Source organism: Mesocricetus auratus, unplaced genomic scaffold, assembly GCF_017639785.1.
Source record: "Mesocricetus auratus isolate SY011 unplaced genomic scaffold, BCM_Maur_2.0 Super-Scaffold_100014, whole genome shotgun sequence".
Lineage (NCBI taxonomy): Eukaryota > Metazoa > Chordata > Mammalia > Rodentia > Cricetidae > Mesocricetus > Mesocricetus auratus.
In genome coordinates, this window is record NW_024429197.1 from 9,245,567 (window position 1) to 9,267,411 (window position 21,845).

Consider the following 21,845-nt stretch of genomic DNA (forward strand, 5'->3'; position numbering starts at 1 on the left):
ATATATCAAGACCCTGTCCCAAACAAACAAACAAACAAACAAACAAAAGACCACAAAATGAGTGAAAGTGTTGTTCAGTGATAGAGGATTTCCACAGCACACTCTGGGTCTTGAGTTTGATTCCCAAAACAGCAATAAACTCATACGAGCCCCAAACACTCATTCTCCAAAAGGAAAATATCAGAAAATGGGAGCTGGGTACAGTGGTGCATGTCTATGATCTTAGCACTTGAGGTGCATGTCTGTAATCTTAGCACGGGAGAGGTGGTGGAGCTGGAAGGTCAGGAGTTCAAGGTCATCCTCAGCTACACAGTGAGTTTTCTAGCTTCATGAAACCTTGTCTCAAACAGAAAACTCAAGAAGTACTGGCCAAGCCATGGTGGTGCAAGCCTTTGATCCCAGCACTTGGTGGGTAGAGGCAGGAGGATCTCTGAGTTTAAGATCGGCCTGATCTATAGAGTGAGTTCCAGGACAGTCAGAGATGCACAGAAAAACCCTGTCTCAAAAAAAAAAAAATCAGTCAGTCGTTGGTGGCGCACGCCTTTAATCCCAGCACTCGGGAGGCAGAGGCAGGCAGATCTCCATGAGTTCGAGGCCAGCCTGGTCTACAGAGGGAGTTCCAGGACAGGCTCCAAAACAGTACAGAGAAACCCTGTCTTGAAAAACAAAAACAAACAAACAAACAAACAAACAAAAAAAACGAACGACGAACAAAAATCAAGTTCAATTCAGCATTCTGTTCCCTATTTATTTAGAGAATAAGCACATGCATGTACAATGTGTGCTCATGGGCATGGAATCCTTATCCTCCCACTTTATGTGGGTCCCGGGGATCAAATCAACTGTCAGACTTGCACAGCAAGTGCTTTGCCCATTGAGCCATCTTGTCATTCTTTTCAAATCTTTGTGAAAGGGGTTTCATTACATGGATCAGGCTGGGCTTGAACTTGCTACACTGCTGTCTCAACCTTGAGTGCCAAGATTGCAGGTATCCACCACCGAATCTGACTCTTCCCATTCTCTTTGGTTAAATGAGAAAGTTATATTTAACCAAATCTAACATTAAAAAATTATGTGTAGGAGTGTTTTTTGTTTGTTTGTTTTTGACAAGGTCTCCTGGTGTAGCTCTGGGTGTCCTGGAACTTACTATAATAGACAAAGCTGGCCTCAACCAGGGATCCACCTGCCTGTCTCCATGATGCCCAGACATGCATGAGTGTTTTGCCTGCATGTGTGAACCCTCTGCTTGTGTGCTTGGCACCTATTGTTTGATGTTGGGCCATAGGTGCCGCAGTAGAGAGAGAAGCTCACTAGTCTTCTTTTCTAAGGAGCAGAAGGGTACAGTGTAGCAGGCTTTCTCTGGGCCACCAGCCAGCTCCCAAATAAAAACATGGAGATTTATTATTAGTTATAAATGCTCGGCCTTATGCTTGTCCCACTAGCTCTTGGAAACAATTTAAAACTTGTTCCTTTCCCCTGTATTTTGCTGTGGGCCCTTTACCCTCTTCCATTCTGTGTGAACTACTTTTACTGCTTCCTCTGCGTCTGGCTAGTGGGCAGCTGCCCAGCTGGCCAGCCCCAGCGTCTCCCTTTCTTTCTCCCTCAGTCTCTCCTCCCTCTGGGTCTCTCTGTCTTAGATCCCTCCTCCTACTTATGCTCTCTGCCTACCAGCCCTGCCTATCCCTCTACTGCCTAGCTATTGACCATTCAGCTTTTTACTACATCAATCAGGTGCCTTAGGCAGGCAGAGCAACACATCTCAATATCATTAAACAACGCAGCATAAACAAATGCTACACATCTGTACATAGTTAAAGTACTATTCTGCAACAGTACAGCCTTCTTGGAACTCCAGTTACTTTATTCAAACATATACAAGGTTAATTGGGGCTGAGAAAGGTTCCAACTACCAAAGTCATACCATAGGTTCAAACTACCAAGCCATAATCAAAAATAAGAGTTCAGGATCTGAGCCGGGCAGTGGTGGCGCACGCCTTTAATCCCAGCACTCGGGAGGCAGAGGCAGGCGGATCTCTGTGAGTTCGAGGCTGGGCTGGACTGATAGCCTCCAAAACAATACAGAGAAACCCTGTCTCGAAAAACCAAAAAAAAAAAAAAAGAGTTCAGGATCTGCCAGGAGTGTCTTAGAAACAAGGGCTGTGCAGCTGCAAGCTCTCAGTACCAGCAAGTGCAGACTCCCAGGGACACAGCTCTTCAAGATCTAAAGAGTCTCCAAACAATTTCTCAGCCTCTACTGATGACCCAAACATAGCAAAGGCTTTGCTGAAACATTTCTCTCAAAGCCAGACACAAAGGCCTTGCTATAAATTTCACTTAAAGCCAGACACAAAGGCTTTACTTACATGTCACTAAAGGTGCCCACAGAGGTCACTGGATCCCCTGGAATTGGAGTTACAATCGGTTGTGAGCTACAATGTGGGTGCTGGGAACCAAACCCCAGTCCTCTGTAAGAGCAGCCAGCGCTCTTCACCACTGAGCCACCTCTTCAGCCCCAAGTCTATTCTTTTTACTTTAAATCCTGCTAGTTGGTATATTTCCGTTAACGTATTTTATTAAACATGCAGCAAATCCTTTAAAAAATAATGAGGTAGCCACAGCATTTGGAAGGTAGGACAGGACGACCAGAAGTTCAAGGTTTCCCTGAATTACAGAGCGAGTGTGAGGCTAGCTCAGTTTATGTGGAACCCTGTGTCCACAAAGAATAATAAAGTAGCTGAAGATTTCTGGAAACTTAAAATGATGAATATTCTTCGAAATGAGAACCTAAAGACTGTTGAAATAAGAGGACTCATTTTCATGCGGAAATTATCATATGATGGAGTAGCTTGTAAATTACAGGGGGAAACTGAGCCAGCCATATTTATTCACACCTGTGGTCTCAGCACTTGGTAAGCAGAGGTGGAAGGGCTAGCTCAAAGGTGACCTCGGCGATAAAGCAGGCTCTGGGTTAGCCTGGGCTACATGAAACCCAGTCAAACACTAAACAAGGGGGGTCAAGAACAATTGGTGTTCTAAGCAGAGGAATGTTCAGACCCCAGCACCACAGTAGGTGGTTCACAAATGCCTGTAAATAGAGCTCCAAGGGATCCAGTGCTTTCTGGCCTCTAAGGATACTGGGGTACACACACACACACACACACACACACACACACACACACAATAAACCTTAAATAAATATATATATAGATATAGATATAGATATATATCCAAGAACCCCTTCAGGAGCCCAAGTCCAAAGACTCAGGAGTCCAAGGTGAGCCTGAGCTAAATACCAAGACTTTGTTGAAGAAAACAAATACGTGTGTGTGTGTGTGTGTGTGTGTGTGTGTGTGTGTGTGTGTGTATGATATGATCTCATTGTGCAGCTCAGGCTAGCATCAAACTCCTGATCCTCCTGTCTCAGAATTGTGATTACAGACATACTTGTAGGCATTTGGACAGATCAGATGGGATGGACAGGGATTGATTATGGCACACGGGAGCCAAAGAATACTGAGTGTTATAACTTGGATGGAAAGGTATTCTGGTACTCGGGAGCCAAGGAATACCACAGGTCACAGTAAGCATAGCAGCTTACAGCCTTGCTTCAGGGAAAGGCTTCCCCAGTGGGTCAGCTCTGCTCCTGCAGGAGAGGGCTTCCCAGGCAAAGTTGTTATACTTCAGCTCCATTCCCTGCTGGAGAGTGTAACACTTCAGTATCCCAGGGGAAGGTTTACCCCAGTGAAAAGTGTTACAGTCCTGCTCTGCTCTACCCAGGCTGGCTCTGTCTGCTCCAGGGAAAGAAGGTCTCACCCAAACCTCATTCAAAAGATTTATTGGGAGGGAAGAATCCAGGAGAGTGGCTGCTCCCTGCAGAGGACAACAGCCTGAACAGCAACAATCTGAACAGTCACAGGGTTTATATAGGGATTCGTTGCTCCAGGGTGGGGATTAGTCAGATTTCAATCCCTGAGCGCATATTGGCTAGAATTCCTGCTTGGGGATTGGCTAGTTTTCTACACAGGATTAGAGTCAGATTTGGTTCTAGTTTCAGGGCCAAAGTATGTTTCTTTCTTTGGTCCTTTTTAGCCTTTGGCTCTAGTTTTAGGGCCAGGGTGTATTTCTTTCACTGGCTCTGATTCCAGGGACAAAGTGTGTTTCTTTGGCACTGGTTTCAGGGTCAGGGTACATTTCTTTGGTTCTGGTTGCAGGGCCAAAGTGTGTTTCTTTACCTGGTCCCTTTTCCCTACAATACTCCATCACCCCAGCTTGTAAATGTTTGTAGGTTTCAATTCCATAATGTCCACTGTTTCAAGTTTCTTCTTTCAGGACCAGCTCTTTTCGGTCCCCATCTTGTCCTTATTCCCTCCTTCCTCACAAAAGAAACAGAAGCTATCAGCTGGGAAAACTCAACTTTCTGCTCATTAGTTTATAAATTCATTTTTAGACATCCAGATTTAAGATTCATAGTAATAAAGCTCCCTGTTCCTAATTCCAGAGAATTTTCTCCAAATTTATCTGTCATTCCCAAGTTCAACATCCATCAATTTGTTATTCTTAAATGTTTTTAAATTTGATTTTTTATTATTTATTTATTTATTTTTATTTACGAGACAGGGTTTCTCTGTATTATTTTGGAGGCTGTCGGTCCAGCCTAGCCTCGAACTCACAGAGATCCGCCTGCCTCTGCCTCCCGAGTGCTGGGATTAAAGGCGGACGCCACCACCGCCCGGCCTATAATTTATTTTTAATTTACATGTATTGTTTTGTTTATGTGTCTGTGTCAGGGTACCTAGACAATTGTGAGCTGCCATGTGGGTGCTGGGAATTGAACCCAGGTCTTATGAAGAGCAGCCAGTGTTCTTAATTTCTGAGCCATCCCTCAGGCCATAAATTTTGTTTTTATTATTTATGTGTGAATGCAGTGAATGCACGCTCCAAAGGAGGCCAGAAGTGTTGGCATTTCGGTCGGATCAGGATGGGTCTGGTATTCTGGCACTAGAGATTCACAGAATACTGAGTGTTACACAGCTCAGGTGGAAAGGTATCCTGGAACTCGGGAGCCAAGGACTACCACAGGTTGCAGTAAGCTTAACTTCTTACAGCCGGGCCTCAGGGAAAGGCTTCCCCAGTGTATTGGCTCTGCTCAGGCAGGACAGGGTCTTCCAGCTGGGGATGTTCGCCTAGTGTAGCAGTTTTGCTCGGCAGGAGGTTTCTGGGGGAAGTTGCTACAGTTCAGCTCTGCTCCCGGAGGGTGGAGAACAGAGTGTAACAACTCCGCTCTGCCAAGGGAAGGTTCCCCGGCAAGTGTTACAGCCCTGCTTGCTCTGCTCTGCTCTGCTCTGCTCTGCTCTGCTCTGCTCTGCTCTGCCCAGAGTCGTCCCTGGTCTGCCGCTGCAAAAGAAGATCTTCACCCAAAGCTCATCTGAAGAGGTTTATTGAAAGGAAGCAGCTGGACCAGCCAAGCTGAACATACACAGGGTTTATATAGGAATTCTTGGGGGCGAAGAAGCTTTTCCAGGGTGGAGATTGGTCTGATTTCAGTGCTGAGCTCAGATTGGCTAGAGCTCTGCTCGAGAATTGGTTAGTTTTCTGCACAAGATTAAGGTCAGATTTGGCTCTGGTTTTAGGGCCAAAATGTGTTTCTTTCTCTGGTTCTTTTTAGCCTTTTGGCTCTAATTTTAGGGCTAGGGTGTATTTCTTTCACTGGCTCTGATTCCAGGGACAAAGTGTGTTCCTTTGGCACTGGTTTCAGGGTCAGGCTACATTTCTTTGGTTCTGGTTGCAGGGCAAAAGTGTGTTTCTTTGGCTCTGCTCAGGGTGTGTTTCTTTGACTGGCCCCTGTAAGCGTTTCGGGATGGGTCGGGACAGGATGGAACAGGAGTGGGTCAGGTATTCTGGCACTCGGGAGTCACAGAATACACAGCTCAGGTAGAAAGGTATCCTGGAGCTCAGGAGCCAAGGACCACCACAGGTTGCAGTAAGCTTAGCAGCTTACAGCCTTGCCTCAGAGAAAGGCTTCTCCGGTGTATCAGCTCCGCTCCAGCAGGACAGTGTCTTCCAGCTGGGGATGTTCGCCTAGTGTAGCAGTTTTGCTAGGCAGGAGGTTTCTGGGGGAAGTTGCTACAGTTCAGCTCTGCTCCTGGAGAGCCGAGCGGAGAGCAGGGAGCCGGGCGGGAGCAGAGTGTAACAACTCCGCTCTGCCAAGGAAGGTTTCCCGGGCAAGTGTTACAGCGCTGCTTGCTCTGCTCTGCTCTGCTCTGCCCAGGGTCGCCTCTGCTTGCTCTGCTCTGCTCTGCCCAGGGTCGCCTCTGCTCTGTCGCCGCCGCAAAAGAAGATCTTCACCCGAAGCTCATCCAAAGGTGTTTATTGGAAGGTGGCTGGACCAGCCAAGCGGAACATACACAGGGTTTATATAGGGATTCCTGGGGTTGGGGAAGTTTTTCTAGATTAGGGATTGGTCTGATTTCAGTGCTGAGCTCAGATTGGCTAGAGCTCTGCTCTGGGATTGGTTACTTTTTTACACAGGATTAGGGTCAGATTTGGCTCTGGTTTCAGGGCCAAAGTGTGTTTCTTTCTCTGGTCCTTTTTAGCCTTTTGGCTCCAATTTTAGGGCCAGGGTACATTTCTTTCACTGGCTCTGATTCCAGGGACAAAGTGTGTTCCTTTGGCACTGGTTTCAGGGTCAGGGTACATTTCTTTGGTTCTGGTTGCAGGGCCAAAGTGTGTTTCCTTGGCTCTGCTCAGGGTGTGTTTCTTTGACTGGTCCCTTTTCCCCACAAGAAGAGGGTTGGGAGTCGCCAGACATGAATGCTGGGAACCGAACTTGAGATTCCTGAAAAAGCAGCAATCGCTCTTAGCCGCTAGGCCAGCTCTCCAGCTCCACGTCTTTAACTATTAATAGGCAAGTGACCCAGGCAGGTCACTGGCACCATCTGACCTCCTCCTTCCGGAGGGAGGATTCTCTAAAGCCTGGTCTCTAGTCTCCGCCCCGTCAAAGCCCTGCAGCCACCCTAAGTCTCGCTGACACAGCGCCACCTAGAGGCAGGACTGGGGAAGGAGCGAAGAGTCAGAGCTAAGTAGTTGCTGGGTCATGCGCAGAGCGATCCACCGGTCCAGCGCCTCCTACGCAGTGATCCTCCCGCCCACAACCGAGGGCACCGTGCAGGGGGCGGGGCACCTGAGCGGCCCAAGTCTCCATTGGTCAGAGGTAGGCAGAAGGAGGCGGGGCAGCCACGCGCCTCGACTTTCTATTGGTCAGAGGACAGCAGAAAGGGGCGGTGCTGGGCGGCGCGCGCTCGGAGGCGTGCTGTCTGACGGGCGTGTAACGGCCGTTAGGCGACCTGAGGAGCGGAGTTGCCGCTCGTGCGGACGAGGTGGTCGCCGTCAGTATCCCAGAGGGAGATTTCGCCGCCCGCTCTCAGGCCCTTGTAAGTTCTTCTTGGAGCGGCAGACCCTGTCCCTCATCCCTTAGCCCCGGGAAAGCCTCGGAAACTCGGGACCTTCCTCCGTGGGGTGGGGGGGCAGTGTGTGGTGGGATCCCGGGAGAGCGAGACGCATGCGCAGGTGGACCGAGCCCTAATTCCGGCCCAGTCTCCTCTCGCACCGGCTCCGTTTCCTGGGTAAGATCCCCCCACGCCCCCTCGCGTCCCAGTCGCCTCTCCTCCGCGCCTCGCCTTTCCCTAGTCATTAACTCCGCAGCAGTTGCCATACTTGGGTGCCAGAAGCCCCCGCCCTCGTGGAGCCCGCGGCCCGCGGGGAAGACCCGGGGCAGCAATCGGACGTTGAGCAAGTTGTCACCGGGCGAGCGGGGTGGAGACCTTTCACAAAGGGCCTGGAACAGAAGACACCGATGTGGTGGCTTCAGGGAGCCATTCCCGCGGAGGTGGCGTCTGGGCAGAGAGCGCTTGGGAACGACCTACACCCGTGCCAGGGCTTTGCTGCGGGCGTCTGGCTCGAAGAAGCCAGAGATGCTACCAGATTCGTGTACGAAGGACAGACCCCACCCCCCACCCACCCGGAATTAGCTGAAGCTTAGGTCAGTGGTGTCGAAGTTGAGGAACCTGGTCTGAGGCTTGGGATGCATCGAAAATTAAGTGTATCTAAGTTTGTCTAACAGTATTAAAACGTTTGGCTTTAGCAAATCAGAAGGTCAGACCATGTTTTTTTTTCCTCTTCTTTTGTCGTTGTTGAGGTACCAAGCATTAAATAAGCCCTTTGCCCTGTTGAGGCAGTCACTCCGCTATCGAGCTATGTCCTCTGCCCTCTCTTTTCTTTCTGTTTTTTGATCTTGCTGTGTAGTCTGGATATTTGGAATTTCTGTATAGCCCAGGCTGGGCTTTTGTTGTTGTTGTTTTGAATTTTTAAGACAAGGTCTCACTATGTAGTCCTGGCTAACCTGGAACTTACCATGTAGACCACGGTGGTCTTGAGCGCACTGAGATCCTTCTGCCTTTGCCTCCCATTCTGGGATTGAAAATGTGCACCACCATATCAGGCCCAGACGTCTTGAGTTCATGTTACTTTTTGCCTTAGCCTCCATAGTATTGAGATTGCAAGCATGCACACACAACACACAACCAGTAGTTTTTCACTGCACAGAGCTAGGAAAATAGGTACTCAGTAAATTTGGGTTGATACATACAGTATCTGGCCAGGGATCTTGACTTTTTTTTTTTTTTGGCCTGGAAAATTTTTATGAAACCCTGATTGTATAAAAATCAAACATTTGCTGAGAAGTGATAAACTTACTTTAAAGCAATTATTTGGAGGTTGGTATGGTGGCCCATGCTTGTAACCAGGAGACTGAGGCAGGAGAATTACCCCGTGTTCAGTACTAGCCTGTTTTACATACTGAGTTCTGGACCCTAACTCAAAACACAGTTCTTTAGTCTGTGTTTAATTTTTACCATTTATTAAAGACAAAAGCTAATATGTATACTAATGAGGTTAATGTACTTACAATTCAGTATTGCCAGGGATGGTGATGCATGCCTGTATTCTCAGTACTTGGAAGACAGAGGTTTGAGGGTAATCTTTGGCTCTGTAACAAATGCTAGGCCAGCTTGGGCTTCGTGAGACCCTGTATCAGAAACTAAAAGAAATCTTGGCTGAGTATGTGATACTGCAGGATACAGACCATCTTCAACATTTTTCAGAGTTAATATTTTGATTTTATCACCATTAATATTGAGAATATTGATTCCCACAAGTACAAAGTGGCAGAAGTGTGTCTAGGACCTTTTAATATTTATGTGTGTGAGTGTGTGCGTGACAGATAGACAAACAACTTTCAGGAATTGATTCTCTCCTTATACTGTAGGATCCAAGGATTGACTTAGGTCATCAGACTTATGGCAAGTCATTTTACCTGCTGAATCATCTCATCAGCCAATCAGACAGCAGTTTTTCAAGTCAGATATTTGAAAACCTATGTGACATGCACACACTATGTAAAGCTTCATGTGTCAAGGATGACTTTGAATTTCTGGTCTTGCCTCCTCCTTAGTGTTGGGATTACAGACCCGTGTCACCTTGCTTGGTTTGTGTGTGCTGTAGATCCAACTCAGCTTTGTGTATACTAGAGAAGTACTCTACCAGGCTTGAGGTTCATCCCTAACCTTTTTGGTTTTCTTTCCTTTTTTTTGGAGATCTGGTTAGCCTGGAACTTCCCTGTGTAGACCAGAGTGTCCTCAAATTCATAGAGATCCTTTTGCCTCTGCCTTACAAGGACTCAAAGGTGTTCGCTGCCACGCCTGTCTCCTTGTGTTTTTTGTTGTATGTTATTTAAGACAGGGTCTCATGTATCCCAGGTTACCGTAGACAGTTTACCTTAAATTCATGGTCCCCGTAGCCATTTCTCAGGTGCTGGGATTACAGGCATACACCACCCCAAACACAAACTATTTTGATGATAACATCTAAAAAAAGACAGTAGGAAAATATTAAAACTGTTTTGTTTGTAAAACAGTATGTTTTCATAAGAGCACAGAAGTGAATGCTCAGTAAAAGCAGTAGTAGCTGGGCCATGGTAGTGCACACCTTTAATCCCAGCACTTGGGAGGCAGAGGTAGGCATCTCTGAGTTGAAGCCCAGCCGAGGCTATAGGGTGAGTCCCAGGAAAGCCAAGGCTGTGACACAGAGAAATGCTGTCTCAAAAAACAAACAAACAGACAAAAAAAAACAGTGTAGTGAATGACCTACAGTGGCTTCAAAGCTGAGCCAAGATGTTTGAGGCGGAGTGTTTGGTGATGCATAGCTTAAAGTGTTCCATGTTGAATGTTCAGAACCAAGGCTGCAGTTAAGTCAAGCAAATCAGAACAGGTGAGTATTGCCGGAAACAACTTGGATTTGTTAATGTGTTTGATTTTGAATTGACAATTGACTGTTGTACATTCAGAAACCTTTTACTGTTCATAGATTTTTCAAAATGTCCACTTTGCATTGTATCACCTATCAACCCATAGTTGAAGAAGTTGTGTGCTGAAGCAGGCTAGTGGTGGCACACAGCACACACCTTTAATCTCAGCACTCTGGGAGACAGAGGCTGGCAGATCTCGGAGCTCAAAGTCAGCCTGGTCTACAAAGTGAGTTCTAAGACAGCCAGGACTACACAAAGAAACCCTGTCTTGAAAAACAAAACAAACAATAATGTATGCTGTGCTTTGAGGCTGGCTCCGTGGATAAAGCGTTTGCTGCCAAGCCTGAAGGCTTGAGTGTACACACACAGGTTGATGTCAGTAATCATCATCAGTTTCCACCTTGTTCACTGAGGCAGGATCATAAACCCAGGACTTCCCAATATAGGTGGTCTTGCTAGCCAGCTCACTCTGGGGATCCAGTGGCTCTGCCTTCTGAAGCTGGAATTACAGACAGGATCCCACTCGCGTTTGGCATTTACGGGAATTCTGCTGTTTGCACTCTTGTTTTCCTCATGCTTATGTGTGAGCATTATAACTACTTAGCCATCTTCCCAGCCTCTCAATCTAAATCTTTATTTTCTTTTCCGTAAGAGGAGAATGATCCAATCAGAATTAATATGAGCATTAAATTTGACATATGGTACTTCTATAAAATATTTCTTTAGCACAGGGCTTAATAGATAGGAAGTGTTATCTATATACATGTTAAATTTGTTCCTACCTTCACTCAGTTGTATCTCCTTAGCTCCATAATTGGTTATTTGTGTTATTTCTTATATATTCTGTTTATTTTACGTTTAATTTAGAGTCTCTATCCTTCAGTGGGTACTAAAAATCTTTTTTTTTAAATGTCTTTAAAGTTTATTATATTTTATGTGGTTTGTGTGCTTATTCATGTGAGTATGGGCACACTTGTGGCATGGCATGTGTGTAGAGGTCAAAGGATAGCCTCAGGAGTCAGTCCTTGTTTTTCAGGTTGTTTGGGACAAGGTCTTTGTTGTTTGCTGATTTATACACAAGGCTAACTAGCCCATGATCCATTAGGGAATCTTTTGTCTGTTTCCCATCTCAGTCGTGGGAGCACTGAGATTACCTACTGTGCCTGGCTTTACATGGGTTCTGGGAATTTGAACTCAGGGATTCATCAGTAGCTGGTAAGTGGCTTTACCACTAAACTGTCTCCCCAGTGCAATGCAAAACACTTTTTCTTGTTTTGGTTTGGTGTGTTGTTGGTTTTTTTTTTGTTTTTTGTTTTTTTGTTTTTCGAGACAGGGTTTCTCTGTGGCTTTGGAGGCTGTCCTGGAACTAGCTCTTGTAGACCAGGCTGGTCTCTGAACTCACAGAGATCTACCTGCCTCTGCCTCCTGAGTGCTGGGATTAATAAAGGCATGCGCCACCACCACCCGGCAAGAATAACTTATTTTATATGGTTTATTTTGATTATTTTAGGGGATGTTTTTAAAAAAACAAAACTGAAATACAACATGGCATGGTAACCTAAGCCTCTAATCCCTAACTTTGGGATCTAGAGGCAGGCAAGCTTCAACTACATAGTGAGTTCAAGACCAGCTACATGAGACTGTTTCTCAAAACAAAACAACAAAGTGGGGGAGAGGAGCCAGGCATTGTTTTACATACCTGGAATCAGCCTCTTGTCTCTACCTCCAAAACTCTGGAACAACAGTTCTCAACCTGTGGGTCTCAGCCCCTTTGGTGGACGGTCGTGGGGGGGTTTAAAGGCCTTTTCACAGGAGTCACATATCAGATATCCGCATATCAGATACTTACAATACTTTGAGTCATAACAGTGGCAAAATTACAGTAGCGACAAAATAATGGTTGGGGGTAACTTAGTATTTAGGCATCTGTCCTGACCTTCCTTGGGGTTCTCAGCTGCAGCCACCTGTGTATATTCACTATGTTCCCTCTTCAAAGAACCCTGGCCACTCCCATCCTTCTCTCTCTGTATCTTTCTCTTTTTCTCCCTCTCTGAATTTGAAAATGTCTCAGAATCTGCTTGGGGTACTGTTTTTTTTTTTTTCCTGTTTTCAGTTTTTTTATTTTTTTTAGACGGATCTCACTCTGTAGTCTGGACTGGTTTTAAACTGGCAATAGTATTGCCTCAGCTTCCCCAGTTCTGGAACTACCTGGCACCTTTATTTAAAGGGTGACAAAATGGAACTGGTATTGTGTACTTAGTACTGGAGGTGATGAGGAGAGAAGGAGGATCAAAAGTTCAAAGGTTGAGGGCAAAAGAAGAGGCTCAGTGGAAAGGTAGTATTAGTGTTGATGAGAAACATCACTAATAGGTGGGTGATTATGCTTCTGTGTCATTAACTCACTAACCAGCAGTTGAATGACTAGTGATAAATTGATAACTAGTCATAAGTTGAAGCTTTTTGTTGTTTTGTGTTTTTTACATGATTTATTCATTTTTATTTTATGTGCATTGGTGCTTTGTCTGCACGTATGTGTATATGTGGGTGTTGAATCCCCTGAAGCTGGAATTAACAGTTGTGAGCTGCCATGTGGGTGCTGGGGAATTGAACCTGGCTCTAGAAGAGCAGCCAATGCTTTTAACCTCTGATCCATCTTTGCAGCCCCTCGGTTTATGTATATGATGTGTTTTGCCTGCATGTACGTCTGTACACCATGTTCTTTCAGTGCCGGAGAACCTAGAAGAGGATGTTGAATACATTGAAACCGGAGTTAAAGCTGATTGTTTTGAGGTACTGTGTGGGTGCTAGGATCCAACCCAGGTACCCTGGAAAAGCAACCAGTACTCATACCCACTGAGCCATCTCTCCAGCCCATTTGTTTTTTGTTTGTTTGTTTTGGTTTTTTTTTTTTTTAATGGTTTTTCAAGATAGGGGTTCTCTGTATTGTTTTGGAGGCTGACCTGGAACTCTGTAGACCACCTGCCTCTGCCTCCCGAGTGCTGGGGTTAAAGGCGGGCACCACCAATGCCTGGCTCTCCAGCCCATTTGTTAAGGGGACAGTCTTACTGTGTAGTTCATGCTAACTTGGAACTTACACAGGCTGTTTCCTGTGTGCTAAGTTATACTTTTAGGAAGTGTGGTTTTGGAGTTTGGTTCCATTATGACATAGTGAGTTGATGACAATTTGGGTTGTTTTTGCTAAGATAAAACTGTAGAGGTCAGTAAAGTAGTTACCATATAATCACTTTTTTCCTTTTAAAATGGAATTTCACCTCTAAAAATTGTATCTTGTGAATTTTCCTAAATTATTTTGGGCACTCTTAAATTGGGAGTTTCTGAATTCCTGTTGTTGTGCCCCCCATTTTTGTTTGTTTTTTAATGACATGTTAAAGTCATTAAAAATAACAGATAATTGTGTACTTAGAGCTGGTAGGTTTTCATCTAAGTCTAAACAATACAACTCATAAAACCATCTTATAAAATTTCATTTACAAAAGAAAATTCTTTTACACAGAGAAACCCTGTCTTGGGGAGAAAAAGAAAAATATTCTTTAGAAAACTTTATTAACATTTTTTTACTGAAATCTTAAATGTTACTTAATCATAACTCTTCTTATAAATTGGATACTTTGAGCATTGGGATTTAGCCACAGCAACATAGTACAGCTGTTGTGAAGACTCCTTAATGCAGCCCTCTTTGAGAGTCCCATACCCATAGCCTGCATGTATACAGTGTCTTTCCTATGTTCATCCGTCTAAATACTTAGTAAATTCACCAGCTTAGCTTCACTTTGACTGGTCTTGAAACTCCTTTCCTGTAGCCTAGCCAAGGTCTTACTTTACCTGAGTGAAGGGCCTAACATTATTGACAGCGTCATCCTTCTCTCTTTTCCTCCCTTTATTTTGCTTGTTTTTCTGGAACAGGGTCTCATGTTTAGCCCTGGTTATCCTGGAACTTGCTTTATAGACCAGGCTGCCTCCCAAATTCTGGGATTAAAGCCATATGCCACTACGAACTGGAACCCAGAATAGTCAAAACCTGTGTCTCCTAAATACTAGTATCATAGAATGTTCCACCTGATACATTTTGATTTTTTTTTTTTTTTTTTTTTTGGTTTTTACGAGGCAGGGTTTCTCTGTATTGTTTTGGAGGCTATCGGTCCAGCCCAGCCTCGAACTCACAGAGACCTGCCTGCCTCTGCCTCCCAAGTGCTGGGATTAAAGGCGTGCACCACCACCGCCCGGCCGTACATTTTGATTTTTGTTGTTGTTGTTTTACTTTGAATTTTTGTTTCTTGAGGGGGAGCCAGAGTCAGGAAAATCACTGCAGGTTCCAGGCCAGCTTGGACTATACAGCTAGACTTCTCTCTATCTCTCTTTTTGTTTTTTGACACAGGATTTTTCTGTGTAGCCCTGGCTCTTCTGGAACTAGTTCTGTAGACCAGGCTGGCCTTGAACCCACAGAGATTTTCCTGCCTCTTGTGCTGGGCTCAAAGTCAGGTGCCACCACCTCCCGACTAAAGAAAATATCTATTTTTAAATTTTAATTATATGTGTATGTATTGTGGGTATGGGCATGTGAGATGTGAGTGCAAGTGCCCATATGGAGTCCAAAAGAGGGTTTTAGATCCTCTGAAGTTGGAGTTACAGAGGGTTGTGATCTGCCTGACATGGGTGCTTAGAATACAACCCAGGTCCTCTACAGTAGTAGTATGCTGTCTTAACCACTGAGCCATCTTCCAACCCCTATTGTTTATTTTTTGAAATGTGATCTTCCTATGTATTTCCCAAGTTGGTCTTGAAATTCTTGTAGTATCAACCAATTTTCCTATCTTAGCCCCTTGAATAGCTGGGACTATATGTGTGTGCCACCATGTCCCCATGATTTGCTTTTTTTAAATTTTGAGATAAGGTCTCTCTGTGTAGCCCTGGCTGTCCTGGAACTCTCTGTATAGACTGGGCTGGCCTTGAACTCACAGAGATCTACCTGCTTTTGCTTCCTGAGTGCTGGCATTGAAGACCTTTGCTGCTAACCATGCTCATGGTTTGACTTTTAAAATAAAAAGATGAGTTCCTGTCATTATCATGTATATCTGGATGTTTTGTCTGGATGGTGTGTGTGTGTGTGTGTGTGTGTGTGTGTGTGTGTGTGTGTGTGTGTGTGTGTTTTACCACATGTGTCCTAGTGCCCTCAGATCAGAAGAGTGTTGTGTTTCTAAAGCTACAGGTAGTTGTGAGCCACCAAGGGAATGCTGGGAATCAAGCCTGAGTCCTTTGGAAGAACAGACTGAATTCTTAGCAGTCTTCCCAGCCCTAAAATATGGAAGAATACTTGAATATGTTGTATACTGTTGTAATGTATGTATTTATTTTTTCTTTTGCTTGTTGTATACCAATAAAATAGCCTTAAAATTTGCAAAATGATATTTATCTTTTCTTATGCTAATAAATTAACTGACTTGTTCCTGGGCAGTTTATTTCTTCCTTTAGGTGTTAACCAGGGTTATTCTGCCTGCCTGCTGGAATTCTCCTTTTGAGTTGGTAATAAAGCTTAATGAACAGCAGTCTTGGTGGACAAATCTTTATAAAAACATAGTCTAATAAAACAAAACATACAAAAACATAGTAACCCCTAACTCCTAATTATATTAGAAGTACAGCTCTAGTTTTATTAGCCTTTCTATAGTTTCTAGGAAATTGGGTTAGTATGCTACTTTTATCTTCTAGTCATATTTGAGTCAGTACTCCTTTAGCTAAATTCTTTTGTGTAACTTGATTTTTCCTAACAAATCCTTTATAACCTTAGTTCATCATTTCTAGCTTCTCCGTCAGTAGTAAACCCAAGGGGGTCATTGCCATATCTGTCCTTTGCAGTATCTTTTTTCCTGTTTTGTTTTGTTTGAGACAGTCTTATTCTGTGGCCTCAGATTTGTGGTGATTGTTCTGCCTTAGCTTCCCAAGTATAAAGTTATAGGCTTGTAATACCACACCTGGCTGTAATATCTTTATAATAAACCTGTTATTTATTTTTCTTTTTTTTTTTCCTTTTTTTTCTTTTTTTTTTTGGTTTTTTAAGACAGGGTTTCTCTGTGTAACAGTTCTGTCTGTCTAGGAACTCACTTTGTAGACCAGGCTGGTCTTGAACTTACAGAGATTGCCTCTGCCTCCCAAGTGCTGGATTAAAGGCATGTGCCACCACTACCCAGCTATTTATTTTTCTAAACAGAGTATGTAGTTCTGTTTGATCTGGAATTCATTATGTAAACCAGGCTGGCCTTGAATTTGTGGTAATTCTCCTGCTTTCTTGAGTACTGAAATTACACATGTGTACCATCATACCTGATCTAAACTAGTAAATGTAAAGATTTTTTGAGTTCTGTAAGTCATTCTAGCAAATCAGACTCTAGGAGGGAAGCATGGGTGAGCTGGGAGGTAGTGGCACACTCCTTTAGTTCCAGCACTTGGGAGGCAGGGGCAGGTGGATCTCTGTGAGTTCAAGGCCAGCCTGGTCTACAAAGCTACACAGAAAACCTGTCTTGAAAAGAAAGAAAAGAAAAAAAAAAGAAGCATGGGTGAACAAGCTGGGAATTAGGGTGACGTTGGAATTGGGGCAGGTGGACCCCTCCCCACCAGAAGCATATTGTTAAGAGTTAGGAGGAAACTGGATTTGTTTATTCTTATATCAAGATTGTGGATTTTTTGTTTTGTTCTGTTTTAGTTCTAGCCAATAGGAAGTGAGTTGCAGATATTTTTTTAAAGATACTAGAAAGTTCTTACATGTTACTCTTTAATTCTGCAGTGTCTCAGGTAACTGATGGCCATGCAAGAAAAATATCCAAATGACAGGTCTTCTCATGCTACTTCACCAGGTAAGTAGTCTTCTATGTTCAATTTTTGCTTCTACTATTTCATATGTGTGCGTATGGTATGCAGGTGTGTGCAGATATGCTCTGACTATGAGACACAGTTCTCTGTGAAATAGGGGGAAACAGTGTGAACCACTGTGTTCTACTCACATGGTAGTCCTCAAAGATTGGAATTCTTGGATGCCAGCTGTGAGGATTTAATCTCTAGATCATAGTGGTGCATCCCATACCCAGCTCTTGGGAGACAGGCAGATCACAGGTGCAAGGCCATATTGGGCTGTGTGTATGCATCCAGAACCTACCTCAAAAGAAAAGTAATACATTGGGTTTTTTCTTTTGGTGTTGCTAAACTTTGAACTCAGAGCTTTTTAGATGCAAAGTAAGAACTCTACCATGAGCTACATCTCCAACCCTTCAAAAGAAAGAAAAAAATGAATAAAAAGAGTGATAAAAACAAGGAAGTGGGGGCTGGAGAGATGGCTCAGAGGTTAAGAGCACTGGCTGCTCTTCCAGAGGTCCTGAGTTCAATTCCCAGCAACAACATGGTGGCTCACAACCATCTGTAATGAGATCTGGTGCCCTCTTCTGGCCTGCAGGCAGAATACTGTATATTTTTTTTTCATTAAAATTTTTTTATTTTAATTTTAAATAGCTTGTTTTACATGTCAATCCCAGTTCCCTCTCCCTCCCCTCCTCCCGCACCCCCCTACCATCCCCCCCCATCCTCCCACCCTATTGCCAATTCCTTCTGCATAGGGGATATCTAGAGTCTATCATTTCACTCAGGGTAGGGTCCAGGCACTTCCCTAAGAGTCCAGGCAGAGAGAGCAACCCTCTTTGTGTTATGGACACACGATGTCTGTTAGTATTCAAGGGCTAAACACTGATCCACTGCTCAGGACCCCATAGGTAGGCCAGGCCTCCTCATTGACTCTCACATTCAGGGGGTCTGGATCGGTCCCATGCTGGCCTCCCAGCTGTTGGTTGGGGTCCAAGAGCCCTCCCCTGTTTGGATTAACTGTCTCTGCTGGTTTTGCTTATTAATAATAAATAAAATTAAATCTGGGCGGTGGTGGCGCACACCTTTAATCCCAACACTTGGGAGGCAGAGGCAGGTGGATCTCTGTGAGTTCGAGACCAAGCCTGGTCTACCAAGCAAGTTCCAGGACAGGCTCCAAAACAATACAGAGAAACCCTGTCTCGAAAAACCAAAATAAATAAATAAATAAAAAGCAAGTAGCACACATACTTGAGGCCAAGGCAGGAGGATCAAGAGTTTGAAGGCATAGGTGACATTGTCTCAAAAACAAAAATAGTTTGGATTTTAGTCTTTCTAGGATTTGCTTTGTGTTTTCTCTGTTTTTCATTGGTTTTGTAGACAAGAGCTTGCTATGTAGGCCAGGCTGGCCTCACTTGAGAACATCTTCTTGCCTTGGCTAAAATACTGGCTTTGCTAGTATGTTAATAAATTTTTTAAGATTTTTTTTAAATTAAGTGTATGTGTGGCTATATACACATGAGTACAGGTGCTAGGCCAGAAAACGGTGATGGATTCCCCCTAGATCTGAAGTCACAGGTAGCTGTGAGCCACTTAAAGTAGGTGCTAGGAACTGAACTTGGATACTCAGTGAGAGCAGTTATGTGCTCTTAACCACTGAGCCATTTCTACAACTGTTAATTTAAAAAAATCCTAATCTTACCTACCTTCTAGTACATAACAACAAGCTTTGAAGTCAAATTCCATTGGTCTTGCTTTTTCTTACCTGTACAGAAAACTGAAGTGTTTTGGTGATTTTGTGTGTTATCTTGTTTTGTCTGCATGTATGGTTTGTGCACGGAGTGCATGCCTGGTGCTGCTAGAAGCCAGAACAGGGCCTCAGATCCCATGAAAAATGGAGTTATAGATGGTTGTAAACCATCATGTGGGTGTCAGGTATCAAATCTAGGTCCCCTGGAAGAGCAGCCAGTGCTCTTAATTGCTGAACCATCTTTCCAGCCCCTTATGTGGTTTCTTTGTGTTGCCCTCAAGATAACACTTTTTTTTGAGACAGTCTTCACTGTATAACCCTGGCTAGAGTAGAACTTGATATATAGCCTTGCCTAACCTTAAACTCAGAGACCTGTCTGTGTACTAGGATTAAAGGCATGTACCACTACATCTGGCCCACCTTAAAATTTTTAGATTGACTTTCAAAATTTATCTCGATTGGCCTGTTGAGGGTACCCTGGTTCAGACTAGCCATAGTTTTCAACAAGGAACTGAAGTACCTGTTTCTTTGTGTTGCCTTGGGACATGTAGGATAATTCACACATCATTGTGATTGAATGAGGGTTGTTGCTGGTATTCAGTTTGTAGAGGCCAGTGATATTAAACCATTCTATGAAGTGTAGACTACAGAGGCTATACATTGAAGACTATTTTAGCTTAGAATGGTAACAGCAGCCATTGAGAAACCATGTAAAGGAATGTATGTGGGTATTACATGCACATGTACATCATAGCTCTCTTCTCTGTAAACTAGATTAAAGTATTATGGTTTCAAGGTTTCAATAAATTGTGTGTATGTGTAGTGATGTAGGACCATATAGCAAAAAAAGAAAAAAGGAAGGAAAAAAAAAAAACCAACAAAGCAAACCCCCTTGCTGGGTGGTGGCGGCGCACACCTTTAATCCCAGCAGTTGGGAGGTAGAGGCAGATAGAGGCTATCCTGGTCTACAGAGAGAGTTCCAGGACAGACTCCAAAGCTACACAGAGAAACCCCGTCTCGAAAAACAAAAAACAAAGCAAACCCCCTAAAGGTGAGTGTGCTTTGAGACAAGGATCTCCCTATATAGCCTTGACTGGCCTGGAACTAGCTATGTAAATATGGCTATCATTGAATATGGAGTGATCTTTTTGCCTCCTAAGTACAATATTGCAGGTGTGTGCCACCATGCCAGGCTTCTTGTTAGGTCTTATTTCTATCTTTTTTAACATTTTCATGTCTCACTTATTTCCATTAAAAATCAACTAACTCAGCCAGGTAGTGGTAATGCACAGCTAATCCTAGCACTCAGAAGGGAGAGTCAGGCAGACTTCTCAGTTTGAGGCCAGTCTGGTCTACAGTTCCAGGACAGCCAGGGCTACACAGAGAAGCCCTGTCTCCAAAACAAAAAGTTCTTACTGAAACAGATACCAGGCTTTTAGAATGCAGCTTCTCATTTGCTGTGTACATAACCTTAAAAAAAAAAAAAAACCCAAAGGTTTTCCATGTACTACTTTGTTAGTAGGCAACCTGTGGGGAACATTTTATTGCTAATGAGGTTTTTAAGAACCCCATTACAAATTATCACTGTAGTGCATGCTTAGAGCAAGGATCTATTTGTAAATTCTTCTATGTTGCTAGTAATAAGGTATAATGTAGGTAGGTCTAACTGAGGTAGAAGGTAGCTCCAGGTGCTTAGTTGATTACTTCCATGTTCTTGACATACAGGATTAATAACATGGCTGAATTAATCACCTATTATTTGAGAAAGGATTGTCTTGAGAAATCTGAACTTCAGCAACATGGATGGACAGTGAAGGAATTACATGTGAAATACCTTAAATAAAAATATACTGACTTTAACCCCCACCCACCCCCATTGCCCCCCCCAAGGTACTTTGAGTTTCATGAAAAACGTCTCTTATTACAGGTTCCAATGTGATGCAAAAAGGCAGTTCTCTGGGAACTGAATGGCAGACACCAGTTATCTCAGAGGCCTTTCGGAGCCGCTTCAGCCGTTGCTCAAGCATAGCTGACAGTGGGGACACGGCTATTGGAACATCATGCTCAGACATTGCAGAGGGTAAGGGTGGATTTGTGATTTGATTGTCAACATAATGCTGCCATTTTCAATTTGAATTCCATATATTTGTCATTAAAGAACGATCATAGGGCCAGGCGTTGGTGGCGCACGCCATTAATCCCAGCACTCCGGAGGCAGAGGCAGGCGGATCTCTGTGAGTTCGAGGCCAGCCTGGTCTACAAGAGCTAGTTCCAGGACAGCCTCCAAAAGCCTCAGAGAAACCCTGCCTCAAAAATAAAAATAAAAAAAAAAAAAAGGAATGATCATAGGGTTAGCCTATTCAGTTATGGAATCTGGATAATTATTTCTTAATATCTCCAAGTTGTCTTACTATGGCATGAATATACAGACCTGTTTTTTGTTTGTTTCTGTTTCTGTGGTACTAGAAATTGATTCTTGTATCCTCACACATGCTGGACAGTTGTTCTACCAGTCAAACATAGAGCTTGTCTATTGTTTTTCATCCATGGCCCCTTTTTCCTTTAATCTGTTTGTGCTAAGTCCCATCTTAAGTTGCTTCTACTATCGATGCCAGTTTTATTACTATGTATGTTCTAGTACTCTTACGAGGCTTTCTCCATTCCTTCTCCTTTACTGATCCCCCTCCATATAACATTTTTGCATCTTTAATATATCTGCCACTTGTTTTTGCACCTAAATAGCAACTACCAATTAGTACTTTGCAAGGTATTTAGATACGACCTAGAAGGCAGAAGGTTTTTGTTTGTTTGTTTGTTTGTTTCCCCCGAGACAGGGTTTCTCTATTGTTTTGGAGGCTGTCCTGGAACTAG

At 43.8% G+C, this 21,845-nt stretch overlaps 1 protein-coding gene and 1 non-coding gene across 4 annotated transcripts in view; both read left to right on the forward strand.

Moving 5' to 3' along the window:
- Positions 1–7,306: 7,306 nt before the first annotated feature.
- Cep85 (centrosomal protein 85) overlaps positions 7,307–21,845 on the forward strand; it is a 38,388-nt gene continuing 23,849 nt past the window's right edge. For 2 of the 3 annotated variants that reach the window (XM_005079579.4, XM_040756395.1), the window contains exons 1-3: positions 7,307–7,430; positions 17,160–17,229; positions 20,902–21,054. In XM_005079579.4, the coding sequence (XP_005079636.1) occupies positions 17,175–17,229; positions 20,902–21,054 (208 nt within the window). In that variant the 5' untranslated portion in view covers positions 7,307–7,430; positions 17,160–17,174. Of the gene's footprint in view, positions 7,431–7,502; positions 7,623–17,159; positions 17,230–20,901; positions 21,055–21,845 lie in introns of those variants that run through there. The other variant, XM_013120251.3, reaches the window with a different exon arrangement.
- On the forward strand, positions 20,397–20,516 carry LOC121144190. The gene has a single exon (XR_005881514.1). It is a non-coding gene; the product is annotated as a small nucleolar RNA SNORA32 (small nucleolar RNA).